This window comes from Lithobates pipiens, unplaced genomic scaffold, assembly GCF_037356315.1.
Source record: "Lithobates pipiens isolate NorthernLeopardFrog02 unplaced genomic scaffold, aLitPip1_a1.2 Scaffold_8, whole genome shotgun sequence".
In the NCBI taxonomy this organism is placed as follows: Eukaryota; Metazoa; Chordata; class Amphibia; order Anura; family Ranidae; genus Lithobates; species Lithobates pipiens.
This window is the reverse complement of record NW_027507903.1, coordinates 675,548,367-675,564,225: the sequence shown is the minus strand read 5'-3', so window position 1 is coordinate 675,564,225 and position 15,859 is coordinate 675,548,367. Positions and strand designations below refer to the sequence as shown.

The following is a 15,859-nucleotide window of genomic DNA, read 5'->3' as shown; positions in this document are numbered from 1 at the left end:
TGAGAGGAATACTGAGTGGAGAGTATACATTGCTCTCATAGAGCACCATTATATCTGTATATCCTCCTTGAAATCTAAAATATTCATATGAAGGTCTATGTTCCTCTGCAGGGCAATCTTTTGATGACAATGTATATGCCAACGTGGGTGATTACGATATACAGAGGATGAAGAATACACCAAAAGCCAAAGGTAAGTTATTATAATATAGTGTTTTGTGCACTGGTGCAAATCATTTGGTGGAGGGGGGGGGGGGGGACTATGGTGTGGGTTTGTATTTCAGAAGTTGGGCTTGCCCCTTAGTTCCAGTGAAAGGAACTCTTATGGCGTCAGTATACCAAGACATTTTGGGCATTTTCAGGCTCCCAACTTTGTGGGAACAGTTTGGTGAATGTGCACCAGCGCACAAAGCAAGGTCGTTAAAGACATGGATGAGCTAGTTTGGGGTGAGGAGAACCCAGAGGGTAAGGTGAGCTCAGAGAGTCAGGAGAGCCTAGAGGGTAAGGAGAACCCAGAGAGTCAGGTGAGCCCAAAGGGTAAGGAGAACCCAGAGGGTCAGGTGAGCCCAGAGGGTAAGGAGAACCCAGAGGGTCAGGTGAGCCCAGAGGGTAAGGAGAGCCCAGAGGGTAAGGAAATCACAGAGGGTATAGAGAGCCAAAAGGGAAAGGAGAGCCCAGAGAGTAAGGAGAACCCAGAGGGTAAGGAGAACCTAGAGGGTCAGGTGAGCCCAGAGGGCAAGTAGAGCCCAGAGGGTAAGGAGGATAAGGAAATCACAGAAGGTATAGAGAGCCCAAAGAGTCAGGTGAGCCCAGAGGGTAAGGTGAGCCCAGAGGGTCAGGAGAGTCCAGAGGGTCAGGTGAGCCCAGAGGATGAGGAGAAACCAGAAATTCAGGTGAGCCCAGGTGGTAATGAGAGCACAGAGGGTAAGGAGGTCCCAGAGGATAAGGAGAGCCCAAAAAGCCAGGAGATCCCAGAGGGTAAGGAGAGCCCAAATGGTCAGGCGAGCCCAGAAGTTAAGGAGAGCCCAGAGGGTAGGGAGAGCCCAAAGGGTCAGGAGATCCCATAAGGTAAAGAGAGCCCAGAGGGTCATGTGAGCCCAAAGAGTAAGGAGATCCCAGAGGGTCAGGAGAGCCCAGAGGGTAAGAAGAACCCAGAGGCCCAGGTGAACCCAGAGGGTAAGTTGAGCCTAGAGGATCAAGAGAGCCCAGAGGGTCAGGTGAGCCCAGAGGGTCAGGTGAGCCCAGAGGGTCAGGTGAGCCCAGAGGGTCAGGTGAACCCAGAGGGTCAGGAGAGCCCAGGGGTAAGGAGAGCCCAAATGGTATATTGCGCCCAGAGGGTCAGGAGAGCCCAGAGGGTCAGGATATCCCAGAGGGTCAGATGAGTCCAGGGGGACAGGTGAGCCCAGAGGGTAAGGAGAGCCAAGAGGGTCATGTGAGCCCAAAGGATAAGGAGAGTTCAGAGGGTCAGGAGAGCCCAAAGGGTAAGGAGATCCCAGAGGTTAAGAAAAACGCAGAGGGTAAGGAGAGCCCAGAGGGTAAGGAGAGCTCAGAAGATCATTAAAGCACAGAGGGCCAGGAGAGCCCAGAGAGTAAGGAGAGTCCAGAGGGTCAGGAGAACCCAGAGAATCAAGTGAACCCAGAGGGTAAGGAGATCCCGAAGTGTAAGGAGAGCCCAGAGGGTCAGGTGAGCCCACAAGTTAAGGATAGCCCATAGGGCCAGGTGAGCCCAATATTCTATTCTAATATGTTCTATTCTATTCTATCCCATTCTGTTTTGTTCTGTTCTTTTTTAAATTCAAATTTCAGCTGACGGCTATATTTCTATTCTATTTCTATTCTATTTTATTCTATTATTTTCTATTCCATTATTTTCTAGTCTATTATTTTTTTTACTCTATTCTTTTCTATTGTATTCTGTTCTGTTTAATTCTATTTTATTCTTTTTGAAATTTGATATATAAATAACAATTTTCGATAATGCATCGAGCCGCACATGTCTAGTATTCTCATTATCTGTTGTATTGATGAAAATCACCTCCATGGGTAACCACTTAGTGAGCTTTTAGTTTTTATCCACTTCAGGTCTGTCCTATAGCAGTTTTACTGCTATGGGTCGGCACCTCTGCATCGTATCATGCGTATATATATGTGATCCGACTTCCAGATTGATGGTCACATGTGCACCTCTAGCAGCTCACTCCCGCTGTGATTACAGCGGGTACCACAGACTCAATGTCCTCCAGCACCTGGTGATCATAAGAAGACACAGAACCGCGGTCTGCCTATTAGACATGTGCACTACCGAAAAATTAATTTAGTTTCATTTTCGTTTCATTTTTTTTTTTTTTTTTTAATTGTGACTTTGGATGCATTCGTATTTTCTGCGTTCCATTCGTTTAGATGCGACATTCGTTACTTCTGATAATTCGCCGGTCCGACTTTGAGAAAAGGTTCCTGCACTACTTTGGTCCGACTTTGGTCCTACTTCAGCCATTCAATATCATTGAAGTCGGATCAAAGTTGGATCATCATCTTAACTTATCAGACTTTGACATGCGACTTGTGCTCTGAGGATCTTGAAGGGGAACCCTACGCCAGAATTAAATAAAAAAGTGTTGTAAGGTTCCCCCCAAAATCCATACAAGACCCTTATCTGAGCACACAGCCTGGCAGCTTAGGAAAGGGGGGGGACAAGCAAGGGCCCCCCTCTTGGACCATACAAGGCCATATGTCCTCAACATTGGGGCGGTAGCTCTGCCCCCCCACCCCAAACACCTTGTCTCCATGTTGATGGGGGACAAGGGCCTCTTCTCGGCAACCCTGGGCGGAGGTAGTTGGCTGGGGGCTTATCAGAATTTGAAGGCCTCCAGATCCAGGCCCCCACCCTATGTGAATGAGTATATGGTACATTGTACCCCTACTCATTCACCCAAAAAAAGTGTCAACACTAAATAAAACCAGTACACAAAGTCCTTTATTAAAGTAGCTCCAGCGTGTCTTCTCCTTTGGATTTCTTCTCCTTCTGATTTCTTCTCCCTCCAGTGGTGTATTTTTCTTCTTCCTCTGCCGGTTCTTCCTCTGGTTCTTCCCTCTGTGTTGATGTCTTCTTTCTCTGCAGGTTCTTCCTCTGGTTCTTCCCTCTGCTTTGATGTCTTCTTTCTCTGCAGGTTCTTCCTCTGGTTCTTCCCTCTGCTTTGATGTCTTCTTCCTCTGCCGGTTCTTCCTCTGGTTCTTCCCTCTGCATTGATGTCTTCTTCATCTGCCAGTTCTTCCTCTGGTTCTTCCCTCTGCGTTGATGTCTTCTTCCTCTGCCGGTTCTTCCTCTGGTTCTTCCCTCTGCGTTGATGTTTTCTTCCTCTGCCGGTTCTTCCTCCAGTTGTTCTCCGGACGCTAGCTCCCGCTGTTGTGTTAGCACCCGGCATGTGCCATTACTTAGCCATGGGACATGGTCATCTGGTGATGTCATCTGGAGACCCTGCCCTTTGTTATGTCACGGCCTCATCATTTACCAGGATAAAGGACCTTTGTCAAAAATTTGTGTACTGGGTGTTGTGTAACTTTTTTGGGTGAGTTAGTAGGGCTAAAATGTACCCTATACTCATTCACATAGGGTGGGGGGCCTTGATCTGGGGGCCCCCTTCTTTAAAGGGGGCCTCCAGATTCCGATAAGCCATCCCCACAGACCCTGACAACCACCTCCAAGGGTTTTTGGGAAGAGGCCCTCGCCAGGCTGCGTGCTCAGATAAGGGGCTGGCATGGATTTTGGAGGGAGGACCCTACAGCTTTTTTTATTTTTTTTACTTTGGCGTGGGGGTTCCCCTTAAAATCCATACAAGACTAAAGGGTCTGATATGGTCTTGGGGGGGACCCCACGCAGTTTTTATTATTTTTTTTTTTTGGGCATGGCGTCCCCTTCTCAAGATTCACACCAGACGCAAAGGGCCTGGTATTGTTGGATCAAAGTCAGATCCTGTTCATTGAAGTCGCATGGAAGTTGGACGTGAAGTCATAGGGCAAAGTCGGCGCAGAAGTCATCTGACTTCCATGTCCTACCAATGTGAACCTGGCCTTGGTGTCATTGGTCCCCTCAAAGTGTCAGTTAGTGTCAGACTGTCCACCGCAATATCGCAGTCCTGCTATAAATCACTGATTGCCCCCATCACTAGTAAAAAAAAAACGATATATACATATATATCCCATAGTTTGTAGACGCTATAACTTTGCGTAAACCAATCGATATACGCTTATTGGTATTTATTTTATTTTTTTACCAAAAATACGTAGGAGTATACATATTGACCTAAATTGATGAAGACGTGCTTTTTTTATTGGATTTTATTTTTTTAATTGTCAGCCTTTTTTTGTTTATAGCGCAAAAAAATAAATAAAAACGCAGAGGTGATCAAATACCACCAAAAGAAACCTCTATTTGTGGGAAAAAAAGAATATCAATATTATTTGGGTAGAGCGTCACACGACCGCGCAATTGTCAGTTAAAGTAACGCAGTGCCGTATCACAAAAAATCTCCTGGTCAAGAAGGGGGGGGCACATCTTATTTAACCATAAATGGTTAAATAAAAGTGGCCCACCAAGCGCACACATGATCCGAGGTGAATATAAAATGTCTTTATGTGAGACAAGAATTCTGGAGGATTGTTAATTTAAAGATACACACTCCACAAACCCTTTCCCTAGTGTATCATCACAGCGCTGTGAATAACTCAATATTTTATATCTTAGCTGCCACTTACCATACAATGTCACATATAAATAGGTGCAAACAAAAATAATAGTAAATTTCCAAAAAACTAATTAGTTGCACGTGGCGCTATAACCTGTGTACCTTTCAGTGCACAAATCCTCACCTCCTCAGTGATCTTATCTCAAATCATAAATTGTCTAATCAATAACAAAATATATAACTATTAATCACTCAGTGAATACCCAAATATACATTTAGATTACACATATAGTGAAAACTACATATAAATGAATGTGAATATAGTCCATCCACCACACAATATTCAAGAAAGCATCCAGATTACAGAAAGTCTTTCTATAAATGCATAAGAAGAATATCCGGTGTTCAGATTCCTTTCTACAAGTGACTCCTTCACCACACCATCCGTGATTTCTACTCCCCCCTTCGTGAAAACACTCACCGACTGCTAAGCCTTACACTCTCGTGTGAGGCTCAAGGGCTTTCAAATGATCTCTCAAGATGGAATTCAGACCCCAGCACATCCGATTGAAACTTCTCCACTTATACACTTCATTGTATAAATATATACCTCAAAGAGAAATCACAGAGGGAGACCCCAATAGTGTAATACTGCAAACACTCTTTAATGTATAAAAAATCTCACTCCTTATGCACTCACATGAACTTAAAAACGCAAAATCACTTCAAGAGAGTAAAAAGACTCGCTTCACAACTTCACTCCACAATACTATTCTGAATACGTCGGGGCATTGGTGGTCACGGCGGACTCATAAGATACGATACTGTATCGTTTGATCTCACCCCTCCTCGTGCGTCCCGCCTGGTCCCACACAGCAGGTTTATTCGAAAAAGGGCGCCTTCAAGTCAGATGAAACAGTCCTCTCAGTCCTGTGCCTCCTTCCCAGCTCCGTGTATGTCAGCTCAAAAGTCTCCAGATAGCCACGCCCCCGACATGTTTCGTCACATCAGACTTAATCATGGGATTTTCCCATGATTAAGTCTGATGTGACGAAACATGTCGGGGGCGTGGCTATCTGGAGACTTTTGAGCTGACATACACGGAGCTGGGAAGGAGGCACAGGACTGAGAGGACTGTTTCATCTGACTTGAAGGCGCCCTTTTTCGAATAAACCTGCTGTGTGGGACCAGGCGGGACGCACGAGGAGGGGTGAGATCAAACGATACAGTATTGTATCTTATGAGTCCGCCGTGACCACCAATGCCCCGACGTATTCAGAATAGTATTGTGGAGTGAAGTTGTGAAGCGAGTCTTTTTACTCTCTTGAAGTGATTTTGCGTTTTTAAGTTCATGTGAGTGCATAAGGAGTGAGATTTTTTATACATTAAAGAGTGTTTGCAGTATTACACTATTGGGGTCTCCCTCTGTGATTTCTCTTTGAGGTATATATTTATACAATGAAGTGTATAAGTGGAGAAGTTTCAATCGGATGTGCTGGGGTCTGAATTCCATCTTGAGAGATCATTTGAAAGCCCTTGAGCCTCACACGAGAGTGTAAGGCTTAGCAGTCGGTGAGTGTTTTCACGAAGGGGGGAGTAGAAATCACGGATGGTGTGGTGAAGGAGTCACTTGTAGAAAGGAATCTGAACACCGGATATTCTTCTTATGCATTTATAGAAAGACTTTCTGTAATCTGGATGCTTTCTTGAATATTGTGTGGTGGATGGACTATATTCACATTCATTTATATGTAGTTTTCACTATATGTGTAATCTAAATGTATATTTGGGTATTCACTGAGTGATTAATAGTTATATATTTTGTTATTGATTAGACAATTTATGATTTGAGATAAGATCACTGAGGAGGTGAGGATTTGTGCACTGAAAGGTACACAGGTTATAGCGCCACGTGCAACTAATTAGTTTTTTGGAAATTTACTATTATTTTTGTTTGCACCTATTTAATTCTGGAGGATTATTATACCGGCTGATACACACAGGATTATTTACTATCCTCTCTGTCTGTAGAGATTCCGCCTGCCCAGAGTACAAAGTACGGGGTGATACTGATCCTGGGGATCCTCCTAATATTGGCCTTCATCGCTGCGGTCATCATCATGAGTCTCCTCTTCATTTCCTGTGAGTATCTCTATTATAATTATCAACTTTGATCATGTTGTTATTATATCTGTATTCACCATTATGGTGCTTGGTGGGGGTCACCACTTGGGATGGCAAGGCTGGAGAGGCCAGCACTAAGGATAAGGGCATGTAGTAGATGTAAAAGAAAAGGATATTCAGGGGGCCAGCCAATAGGGATGAACTTTGGGTTCACCACAAATTCTACCCATCTCAGCCTGTTTGCAGTTTGGCAATTGATTGAACAATATGGCCAGCCCTCCCACCTGAACCCTTGGCTGGTGCAGCCGGAAAGTCATTGATTTATTGGTGAGGGTAGGTGAAAGGAGCACCCTATATCACAAGCTGAATCTGGGGAGCAGAAGAGAGCCGGAGGAGATGCTCTCTCTTCCCTCCAGCTCTTCCTCGTGGGTCCTGCTGCTGATGATGGCTTCTGCATCAGGACTGTCAGATCAGGACTATGCAGGGTTTATAAACCTGTAAAGTCCTGATCTGACAGCCAGGTGTCTCCAGCCACAATCCCATGTGGTAGCCGGCATCTCTCCCTGCCGGCTGCTTGGTGGGAGTGTTAAGTCTGCTTGCTCTAGGCACCTCCTGAACTCGAAGGTGCCCAGGAGGGAGCCTGGGGGGGGGAAGGGATACACACAGCCACTGCTGCACTGCATCTGAGCTCTGTGTGCTTGATGGAGGGTGGGAATTGCAATGGAGACATGGGGGGGGGGGGTGCAAAGTAAGAAATTGGGGATGAGAGTTTGCTGGGGGAGGAGAAGAGGATTAGTGAAAGGTTTTGGGGGCTATGCAGGGTTTATAATCCTGTAAAGTCCTGATTTGACAGCCAGGTGTCTCCAGCCACAATCCCATGTAGTAGCCGGCATCTCTCCCCGCCGGCTGCTTGGCGGGAGTGTTAAGTCTGCTTGCTCTAGGCACCTCCTGAACTCAAAGGTGCCCAGGGGGGAGCCGGGGGGGGGGGGGATACACACAGCCACTGCTGCACTGCATCTGAGCTCTGTGTGCTTGATGGAGGGTGGCAATTGCAATGGAGACATGGGGGGGGGGGGGGCAAAGTAAGAAATTGGGGATGAGAGTTTGCTGGGGGAGGAGAAGAGGATTAGTGAAAGGTTTTGGGGGGTATATGCTAGGAGGGGGAATTCTGTTAGGAGGGAAGTATTTGTGCTCACGAGGATTTGTGCTAGGAGTTGGGATTTGGGGGTATTTGTGCTGGGGGGCTTTGTGCTAAGAAAATATATTTTTTGGTGGGAGAGGGGTTTAGGAGTTTAGGGGTTTAGAAGGGGGTCTTGGGTGGATTTGTGCTGGGGGGGGGGATTTGTGTTCACGGGGCAATTGAGAAGGGGTGGATTTGGAGGAGGGGCTTTGTGCTAGGAGGAGAGATTTGGGGAGAGAGAGGATTGGAGCTGGGAGGGGGCATGTTTTTCATGCTAGTCACATGTCTGGAAGCTCTCTTGGAGAACTCCAGCTTGGTTTTGCCCACATCGAAGCAATTGCATTGGCAAGTTAATAGATACACGACTCCCATTGTTTTACAGTTCGCAAAGTGGTGTGGTTTGTAGATGCAGCCAGGGCTGCTGTTATAAATCACAGGGCACCATACAGCCTACCTGACAGGTGTTAATTGGGACCATGAAACCATACCAAAGCATTACTTCAAGATAAAATCAACACAAAGCTAGGCAGCCTAGACACTCTTGCAGAGATTCCAGATCCCAAAACCTTTTAATCAGCGACATCAGCATCAGGGGCTTGATAGCAACTTGATAGCCGGTCCACGGGGTCTGTGGACAGACAAGCTATTTTATCTGTCACAAAACCTCCAACAGCACTGAACGCCTGTTCTGAAAGCACGCTGGATGCAGGGAAACACAGCAGCTTAATTGTATACCAGGCAAGTTCTTTCCAGTGGTCTATTCTCATGACCCAGTAAGCCAGTGGATCGTCAACTGGAAAGCTCTCCATGTCTGTTTTTGCTCCTAGATAATCTTCCACCATATGATGCAGATGCTGCTTAAGGGATGTGGAAGATGACAGCCCTGGACTAAAAAACATTTTAAATACATCACTGAGGAGGCCCCCTTCTTTACCGCTCTTCCTTTGTACAACATAAGCCTCAAAACTACATTTTCCATGAAACAGTAAACTACCAGAGTCTGAAAAGGTGTTACATAAACTTTAAGGTGTCCTCAAGATATTTCATCCTGTGCTCCCTCTATGAGGGCAGGATGAGTTCTGAGACTTTGCCCTTGTAACAGTGGTTAGGGAGGGTTAGGGAGGGTTGAAAAACCTAATAAAGGTCCCAACCAATAAAGATCCTTCCCCTTAATGCCAAAAATTCTTGGGTCCTTTCACAGGCTTTGAAGGATAAAGGAGCCCATGCACCGCAAGTTTGCAGCGGACATGAGAAGCAAAGTCCTCAGGGACACTGAGGATTACAGTATCTGGAACTGCCTCCCAGTCACATACTACTCCCATGGTTTCTGGGGACTTAAAACCATCCCTTAAGCTTCAACATATGTCTTCCTCTGCATCAAAGCCGAAAAAAAAACTGTCAGAGTACTCCTCCTCCTTCTCCTCTTGTGTATTCTGTGGCATCGCAAGAATGGTGTCTGCATAAACCAGGCCTTGAGAGGAAAGGAAGGCCTTCTCTTCCTCCTGCTGCTCTGCCTCATGTGCCCTGTCCATAATGCCACACAGAGTCTGCTCCAGCAGGAGCACAAGAGGGATAGTGCATGTGCAGCCACTGCAGCATTGTCATAGTATAGTCTCACCTGGTGGGCATGTCACAAATCAGGTGGTTTATGGGCAGGTGGAATTCCCCCTGAATTTCAGCCAACCAAGCACTGGCTGTGTATGATCACCTGAAATGGCTACAGACTCTTCCGGCCTGCCTTAGTCCTGGGTACCTGTTTAAGAAATGCTGCACTACCAAAATGAGGACAGGTGCCAAGCATGGCACATGTGTCAATGTTCCCTGTTGAAGGGCTGACAGAAGGTTAGTGCCATTAATGCACACCACCATTCCTGGCTCAAGCTTCCATGGCGTGATCCACACCTGGGCCTGTCCCTGCAGAGCTGAAAGAATCTCTGCTCCAGTGTGGCTCCTGTCCCCAAGATAGACCAGATGAAGCACTGAATGATATAATTTGGAAAAGCTGGAATTTAGACACTGGGCATGTGGGTGGCAGGGAGTGTATTTATTTATTTTTTGTTGCAGCAGATGGGGCAGAGAAATTTGCCTACTATTGTCACATACCTTTGGGTAGAGCCTGACGAGCAGAGGAAGGCCTCTCTTACAACCCCGGTTCAAGGACCACCAAGGTTGCAATAGGTGCCTGCGATCATCTCCATTTGTAGGTAGGTAGGAGAAGCAGGTGGCAGCAGTAGTAGAGAATGCTGATTTTCTGCAGATGCAGGTACATTGTGGATGCAGGTGTTGGAAGGTGTGGAGATTGGTGCAGAGTCAGACAAGCCAGGTAATACACGGGAGATCAGACACATCCACGACAGCAAGCAAAGAATGGTCAAAGTTCAGGCAGAGGTCTGGCAACAGATAATCATTTAGATGCAGATAAATCAAGGTGAAAGGCAAGCCGGGGTCCGGATTGGAGAGAATAAGAATGGTCAGGAAGCCGGGTTAAAATAAGATCATGGACACTCACAGGAACAGGATACAGGGGAAAGCTGCAGATCAGACAGCGGTGCCCTAGTGCAGCTGTCATCCTTTTATGTGCCAAATGGCGCCAAGAAGAATCAACGTGTGTGCCTCTGGCAGGTATTCCTGTGCACATATGTACGTCTATGCCCATTCTGATGGGTAAACCCAGGATTGCCTCTGCGCCAGCGCGTGTATGCACACAAATGTCTGGTTGCTGGGCTCCAGATAACGTGCTCCAACCCCAATGCCAAGAGATCAATCCTGATAGGTTTGAGATGAACCCCATCCCCTCCCAAGTATCTCCAGATGGCTACCTCCAACTCCCAGTGCCGGACCACCACTCCACCATTACGGGCAATAAACCTACCCACTTCTTTATTGACCTTGATCCGTGTCTTGTTCAACTTTTCCCATGAACAGGCCCTCCTCCAGGACATGCAGAACACTATATCTGACCACACCACAATCATGTCCGGAAAGGATGTCCTGAGCCTGAGAAAGTCCCATTGAATGTCCTTTATGACCTGTCTCATGGGTCGAATTCCCAAGTCATTGACACCCACGTGAAGGACCAGGATGTCTGGAGCCCAGTCCAACCTAGAAAAACGATGTACCTTGGGTACCACCTTGTGCCACATCATGCCCGGTACCCCAGTTCATCTGATCCTGCCTTCCTCTCTTGTAAGCCTCAGCTGTCTACCATCTGGCCTGACATCCGCCCTTCTTTCCCCCCAAAAAAATGTACGAATGTCCCAGTATCCAGATGAGACATCGTGGGGAATCTGAAAAAACATAACAAAAACATACCCAGCAACAGACCTAACCAACAAGCTGGAAAAAATATACTTAAAGGCGAAAGGATAATCACATCAAATGTGGACAAACATACAATTGATATCTCGTTGACTCCCATCTGCCAATCTTCTTTATCACTTCTGTAGGAAGTCCCCACCGGGCTGCCTCCATGGCCACCCCAATGCGAAAAGAGTGAGCTGCATAATCCCCCAGGGGCAACCCACCCGCCTTTAAACTCTTCCTTAAGACTGCTGTAAACTGAAATCTGGACAGGCACGATCCATCCCAGTGGATGAACAACGCACCCTCCCCTTGTGGGCAAATAGCCAGAAACTGCCTCAAGGCTGTTACTGAACAAAACTGGGTGTCCAGCCCCCTAAGAAACTACTATCTACTCTGACCCCTTTTCCTTGTTGGTCTGTTTTTGAGCATCTGATCCAAATTTGGACTGACGTTTGTGAGCACTGTACATCTCCTAACCGCAAACCGCCCACCATCCATTTGGACGGCGAAACCAGCTCACCGATTCGGAATGCCCCAAAAAAGGCTAGCACAGGAGCAGGGAAAATATTTCCACAAACTCATATTTCCAAATTTTTTCTCACACATCTTTCTTCAAATGCGCCCCTAGTGGCCCCTTGAAGCACACATACACCTCGCACCGTGCAGCGCCCGCTAAGCGCACTTTTTCAGCCTCCTTGTCCTTCGGCGTTATCCCTGTTGTCGTTCCCACGCCGCCTTTTTCTATCTGTGTCTCTGCGACCACTGACGCTGAAGATTTTTGGGGGGATCCACCATGACCGGGGGCTCTCTAACACTCGTGGGGGGTGAGACCAGGGACTAACTGGGGCCGAGCACTCTCCAAGCGGCGCAGTAGCCCCCTCAGTGACTCCCACAGGCCCCCCCGGCGTACCCTGCATATTACCCCCTCCCTCAACCACAGGTACCAGAGACAATACCGTTGTAACATTAGGAGAAGTAGATGTTTGCTTACCAGGCTGCCTCGGGCAAGAAGACCCTCCAGCCATTTGTCCCACCACCGCAGCCTCTTGGGGATCTTTACTCAGCTCTCCCTCCTCACTACTGCTGGGTGACCTCTCTGCTCTCACCTGCGACTGCAGCTGTCCTTCCTCTGGCCATCCTCTGTGTCTGTGCACTGTGCCTGTGTTGCTCGGTGGGGGGCTGACCTCCCCCTGAGGGCTCCCTCCTCCATCACTGTTTTGCAGTGTGCTGATGTCATCCAGCTGCACCGCCAACACAGTCAGCGCGCAGGCACCGCTCTGGCCAACCCTCCCAGGCCCTAACCTGGACCTCTGTATATGTAGCTGGGCCTCCTCCATGAGTCAAGATGGTGCCAACACGTGGCAAGCCGCTAGCCGCATCCAGGACAAGGCCAGCGCCCGACCTCCCCTTCCGGTTTGCCACCCCAACCAGAGCCTCACCTGAGGTGGCAGCCGAATTGATCTGTGCCTAGACAGTCCTGGAGGGGGCCTGCCTGGAAGCCTGGTGAGTAACCCCCCCCCCCCCCCCCGGGACTTTGCTGTGGACGGGGATTCCTCCCAGGCCCCCTGCCCACCAACAGACGGGTCTGCTTAGCAGGGGGCCTGAAGGGGCCCAACTGGGACTCCCGAGTCAGCGTTGAGTCCAGGGGGTGTTATCTGGGCTTAGGCGCACCGGAGGCCTGGACCTCCGAGCCTGTGTAGAAGCCGGCCTCGCTGTAGAGGGGCCCTGCCCTACCCCCTGTAAAGTGGCCACTGTCTGGATCTGCAGCCATTCTGTGCCATGCAACTCCACTGCATCCCTAAGCTGTTCCCACAGCTGCTCTAACCCACTTATCTTTTCCTTTCCAGTGCACACAGAATGTTCCTCATAGCTTGCTGTGCCCAGACTGCTGCCCCTGCTACACCCATCTCCTGCACTGTATAACCCACTCCTCCCCTCTCATCGGGTCATCCAATCCAGTAAGACCACTTTTCTATACCCCTGTTCTTCTCCGTAATCTCCTTGCACCCTGTTATATATGTCCTACACCTCCTTTTCAATGCAACTGCGTATATGTCTTGACTCTGACTGTGCTCTGTGCCCTGACTGGGCAAAGCCTTGAACCTGACTAGTGGTCTGGTGCATTGCTTCATCGAATTAGTGTCCTAGAATGAACTGTGCAGTGTGCAGTGCATTGTGGGGCGCTCAGCAGGCGAACATCCCACCGAGTGCCCTGCAAATTCGAATGTACGCCAAATGGGCGAAAAGACAGTGCTCGAGCCCAACTTGTGCTTGGAGCGAACTGTTCGCCCAACTCTAATGGTGATATGGAAGATGGACGTACATTTCAGTAGATGCTGATTCCAATTTTCTTGGGTTTGTTTTTATAGAAATTCCATTTATTTGAGCTGCACTTGGGACTTTTATTACTATTGCACTTTGCACGTTCTATGTTTTCTGTAACACTGCAATTTTGTATTCTACCATTGGAAACAAGTCAACGGAGGATCCCCCGAAATATGGTCATGACTATATTTGATCAATGACATCCATCATTTCTGACCGGTTGGTTTACATTCAGCAGCTGACCAGGAGCATGTCATTTGTGATGGGAGTAGTGATGGGGGGCAGCATCATTGTGGTTTTGGGCAGGGCTGGGATAAGGGCAGGAGGGGAGGCTGCCCAGGGCGCAGTATAGATTTTGGGGGGTTGTTTTAGAATGCGTGATTTGAAGGGTGATATTTGTACTAGGAATGCAGATTTCTGTTGCGGGGGGGGGGGGGGTATTTGTGCTAGTAAGGATGATTGAAGGGATTTGTTCTAGGAGGGGGAATTTGGGTAGGGAGGATTAGTGCTAGGAGATGGGCTTTGGGGGGCTTTGAGCTGGGAGGGGATTTATGCTCTGAAGGGTAGAGGAATTTTGCTGGGGAGGGGTTGGGGAAGTAGAGGATTTGAGCTGGGATTGAGGATCTGTACTGGAAGAGGGGGAATTATTTTGGTGGGGAGAACATTGCAAATTTATACTTAAGGGATAAGTGTGAAGAAAGGTGCTCTAATGTTTTGGGGATTTGGGAGAGGATTTTTGCTGACACATAATGCTCATACTGGTTTTTGGTTATGATCTCATCAGTCATCAGTCAAAATATTCTATTCTATGATATTCTATTATTTTATTTCATAGTCTAATGTATTAATTTTTATTATTTGTTCTAATTTATTCTTCTTTGCCCTGTGCGCCTCATTATTATTATTATTATTATTTGTATTATTATTATTATTATTATTATTATTTCACTTTTATTGTATTTATTGCAACATGTTTCCATTTGAAATTCTGATTAATTTTCAGAAACAAATTTGGATAATTTGCTTTGTTATAATTTATTTTGGATTCTTTGAAATGCGTTACTACTGTGATTCAGAAGTTTCTATACATCCAAATCTCCAAATAACGAAAATATTGGCTGAATTTTTCAATTGGTAATGAAATGCACATCGTCTAGGATTTACAAAACCCATAGTAAGGATCAAAAACACCCAGACGACTTCCATCCGATCGGCTGAATATGCCTTAAAGTTTTTAAACAACATTTGCACATGTGAGCACTAAATATCGAGAAAACTCACTCATACGGTTTTCTGTTTCCTTTTCAGACAAAAGTATAAATGAAGAAATTAGACATATGAAGAATGAAGGTGAGTATAAAATTCTCAGTTGCTTCCGTAAAAGTTTTTTTATGAATAAACAGCAGTGAAGTTTAGTAAGGCCTCATGCACACTGGACATTTTCTCTGCTGCTCCCAGGGGGCGTTTGCCATTTTCTTTTCCTACCTGTGGAGGAGGAGGTAGTGGAAGGAGATCCTCCATACATAATTCTGTGGAGGAGGAGGTAGTGGAAGGAGATCCTCCATACATAATTCTGTGGAGGAGGAGGTAGTGGAAGGAGATCCTCCATACATAATTCTGTGGAGGAGGAGGTAGTGGGAGGAGATCCTGCATACATAATTCTGTGGATTTGGAGGTAGTGGAAGGAGATCCCCCATACATAATTCTGTAGAGGAGGAGGTAGTGGAAGGAGGTCCTGCATACATAATTCCGTGTAGGAGGAGGTAGCGGAAGGAGATCCTCCATACATAATTCTGTGGAGGAGGAGGTAGTGGAAGGAGATCCTGCATACATAATTCTGTGGATTTGGAGGTAGTCGAAGGAGATCCCCCATACATAATTCTGTGGAGGAGGAGGTAGTGGAAGGAGATCCTGCATACATAATTCTGTGGAGGAGGAGGTAGTGGAAAGAGATCCTGCATACATAATTCTGTGGAGGAGGAGGTAGTGGAAGGAGATCCTGCATACATAATTCTGTGGAGGAGGAGGTAGTGGAAGGAGATCCTGCATACATAATTCTGTGGAGGAGGAGGTAGTGGAAGGAGATCCCCCATACATAATTCTGTGGAGGAGGAGGTAGTGGAAGGAGATCCCCCATACATAATTCTGTGGAGGAGTAGGTAGAGGAAGGAGATCCTCCATACATAATTCTGTGGAGGAGAAGGTAGTGGAAGGAGATCCTCCATACATAATTCTGTGGAGGAGGA

The 15,859-nt window shown here is 47.0% G+C and overlaps 1 protein-coding gene across 1 annotated transcript in view; it reads left to right on the top strand.

Moving 5' to 3' along the window:
- LOC143961994 (C-type lectin domain family 4 member K-like) overlaps positions 1-15,859 on the top strand; it is a 56,955-nt gene that overhangs the window by 31,620 nt on the left and 9,476 nt on the right. The window contains exons 2-4 of the mRNA XM_077471336.1: positions 112-192; positions 6,713-6,823; positions 14,922-14,963. Of these exons, the coding sequence (XP_077327462.1) occupies positions 112-192; positions 6,713-6,823; positions 14,922-14,963 (234 nt within the window). The remainder of the gene's footprint in view (positions 1-111; positions 193-6,712; positions 6,824-14,921; positions 14,964-15,859) is intronic.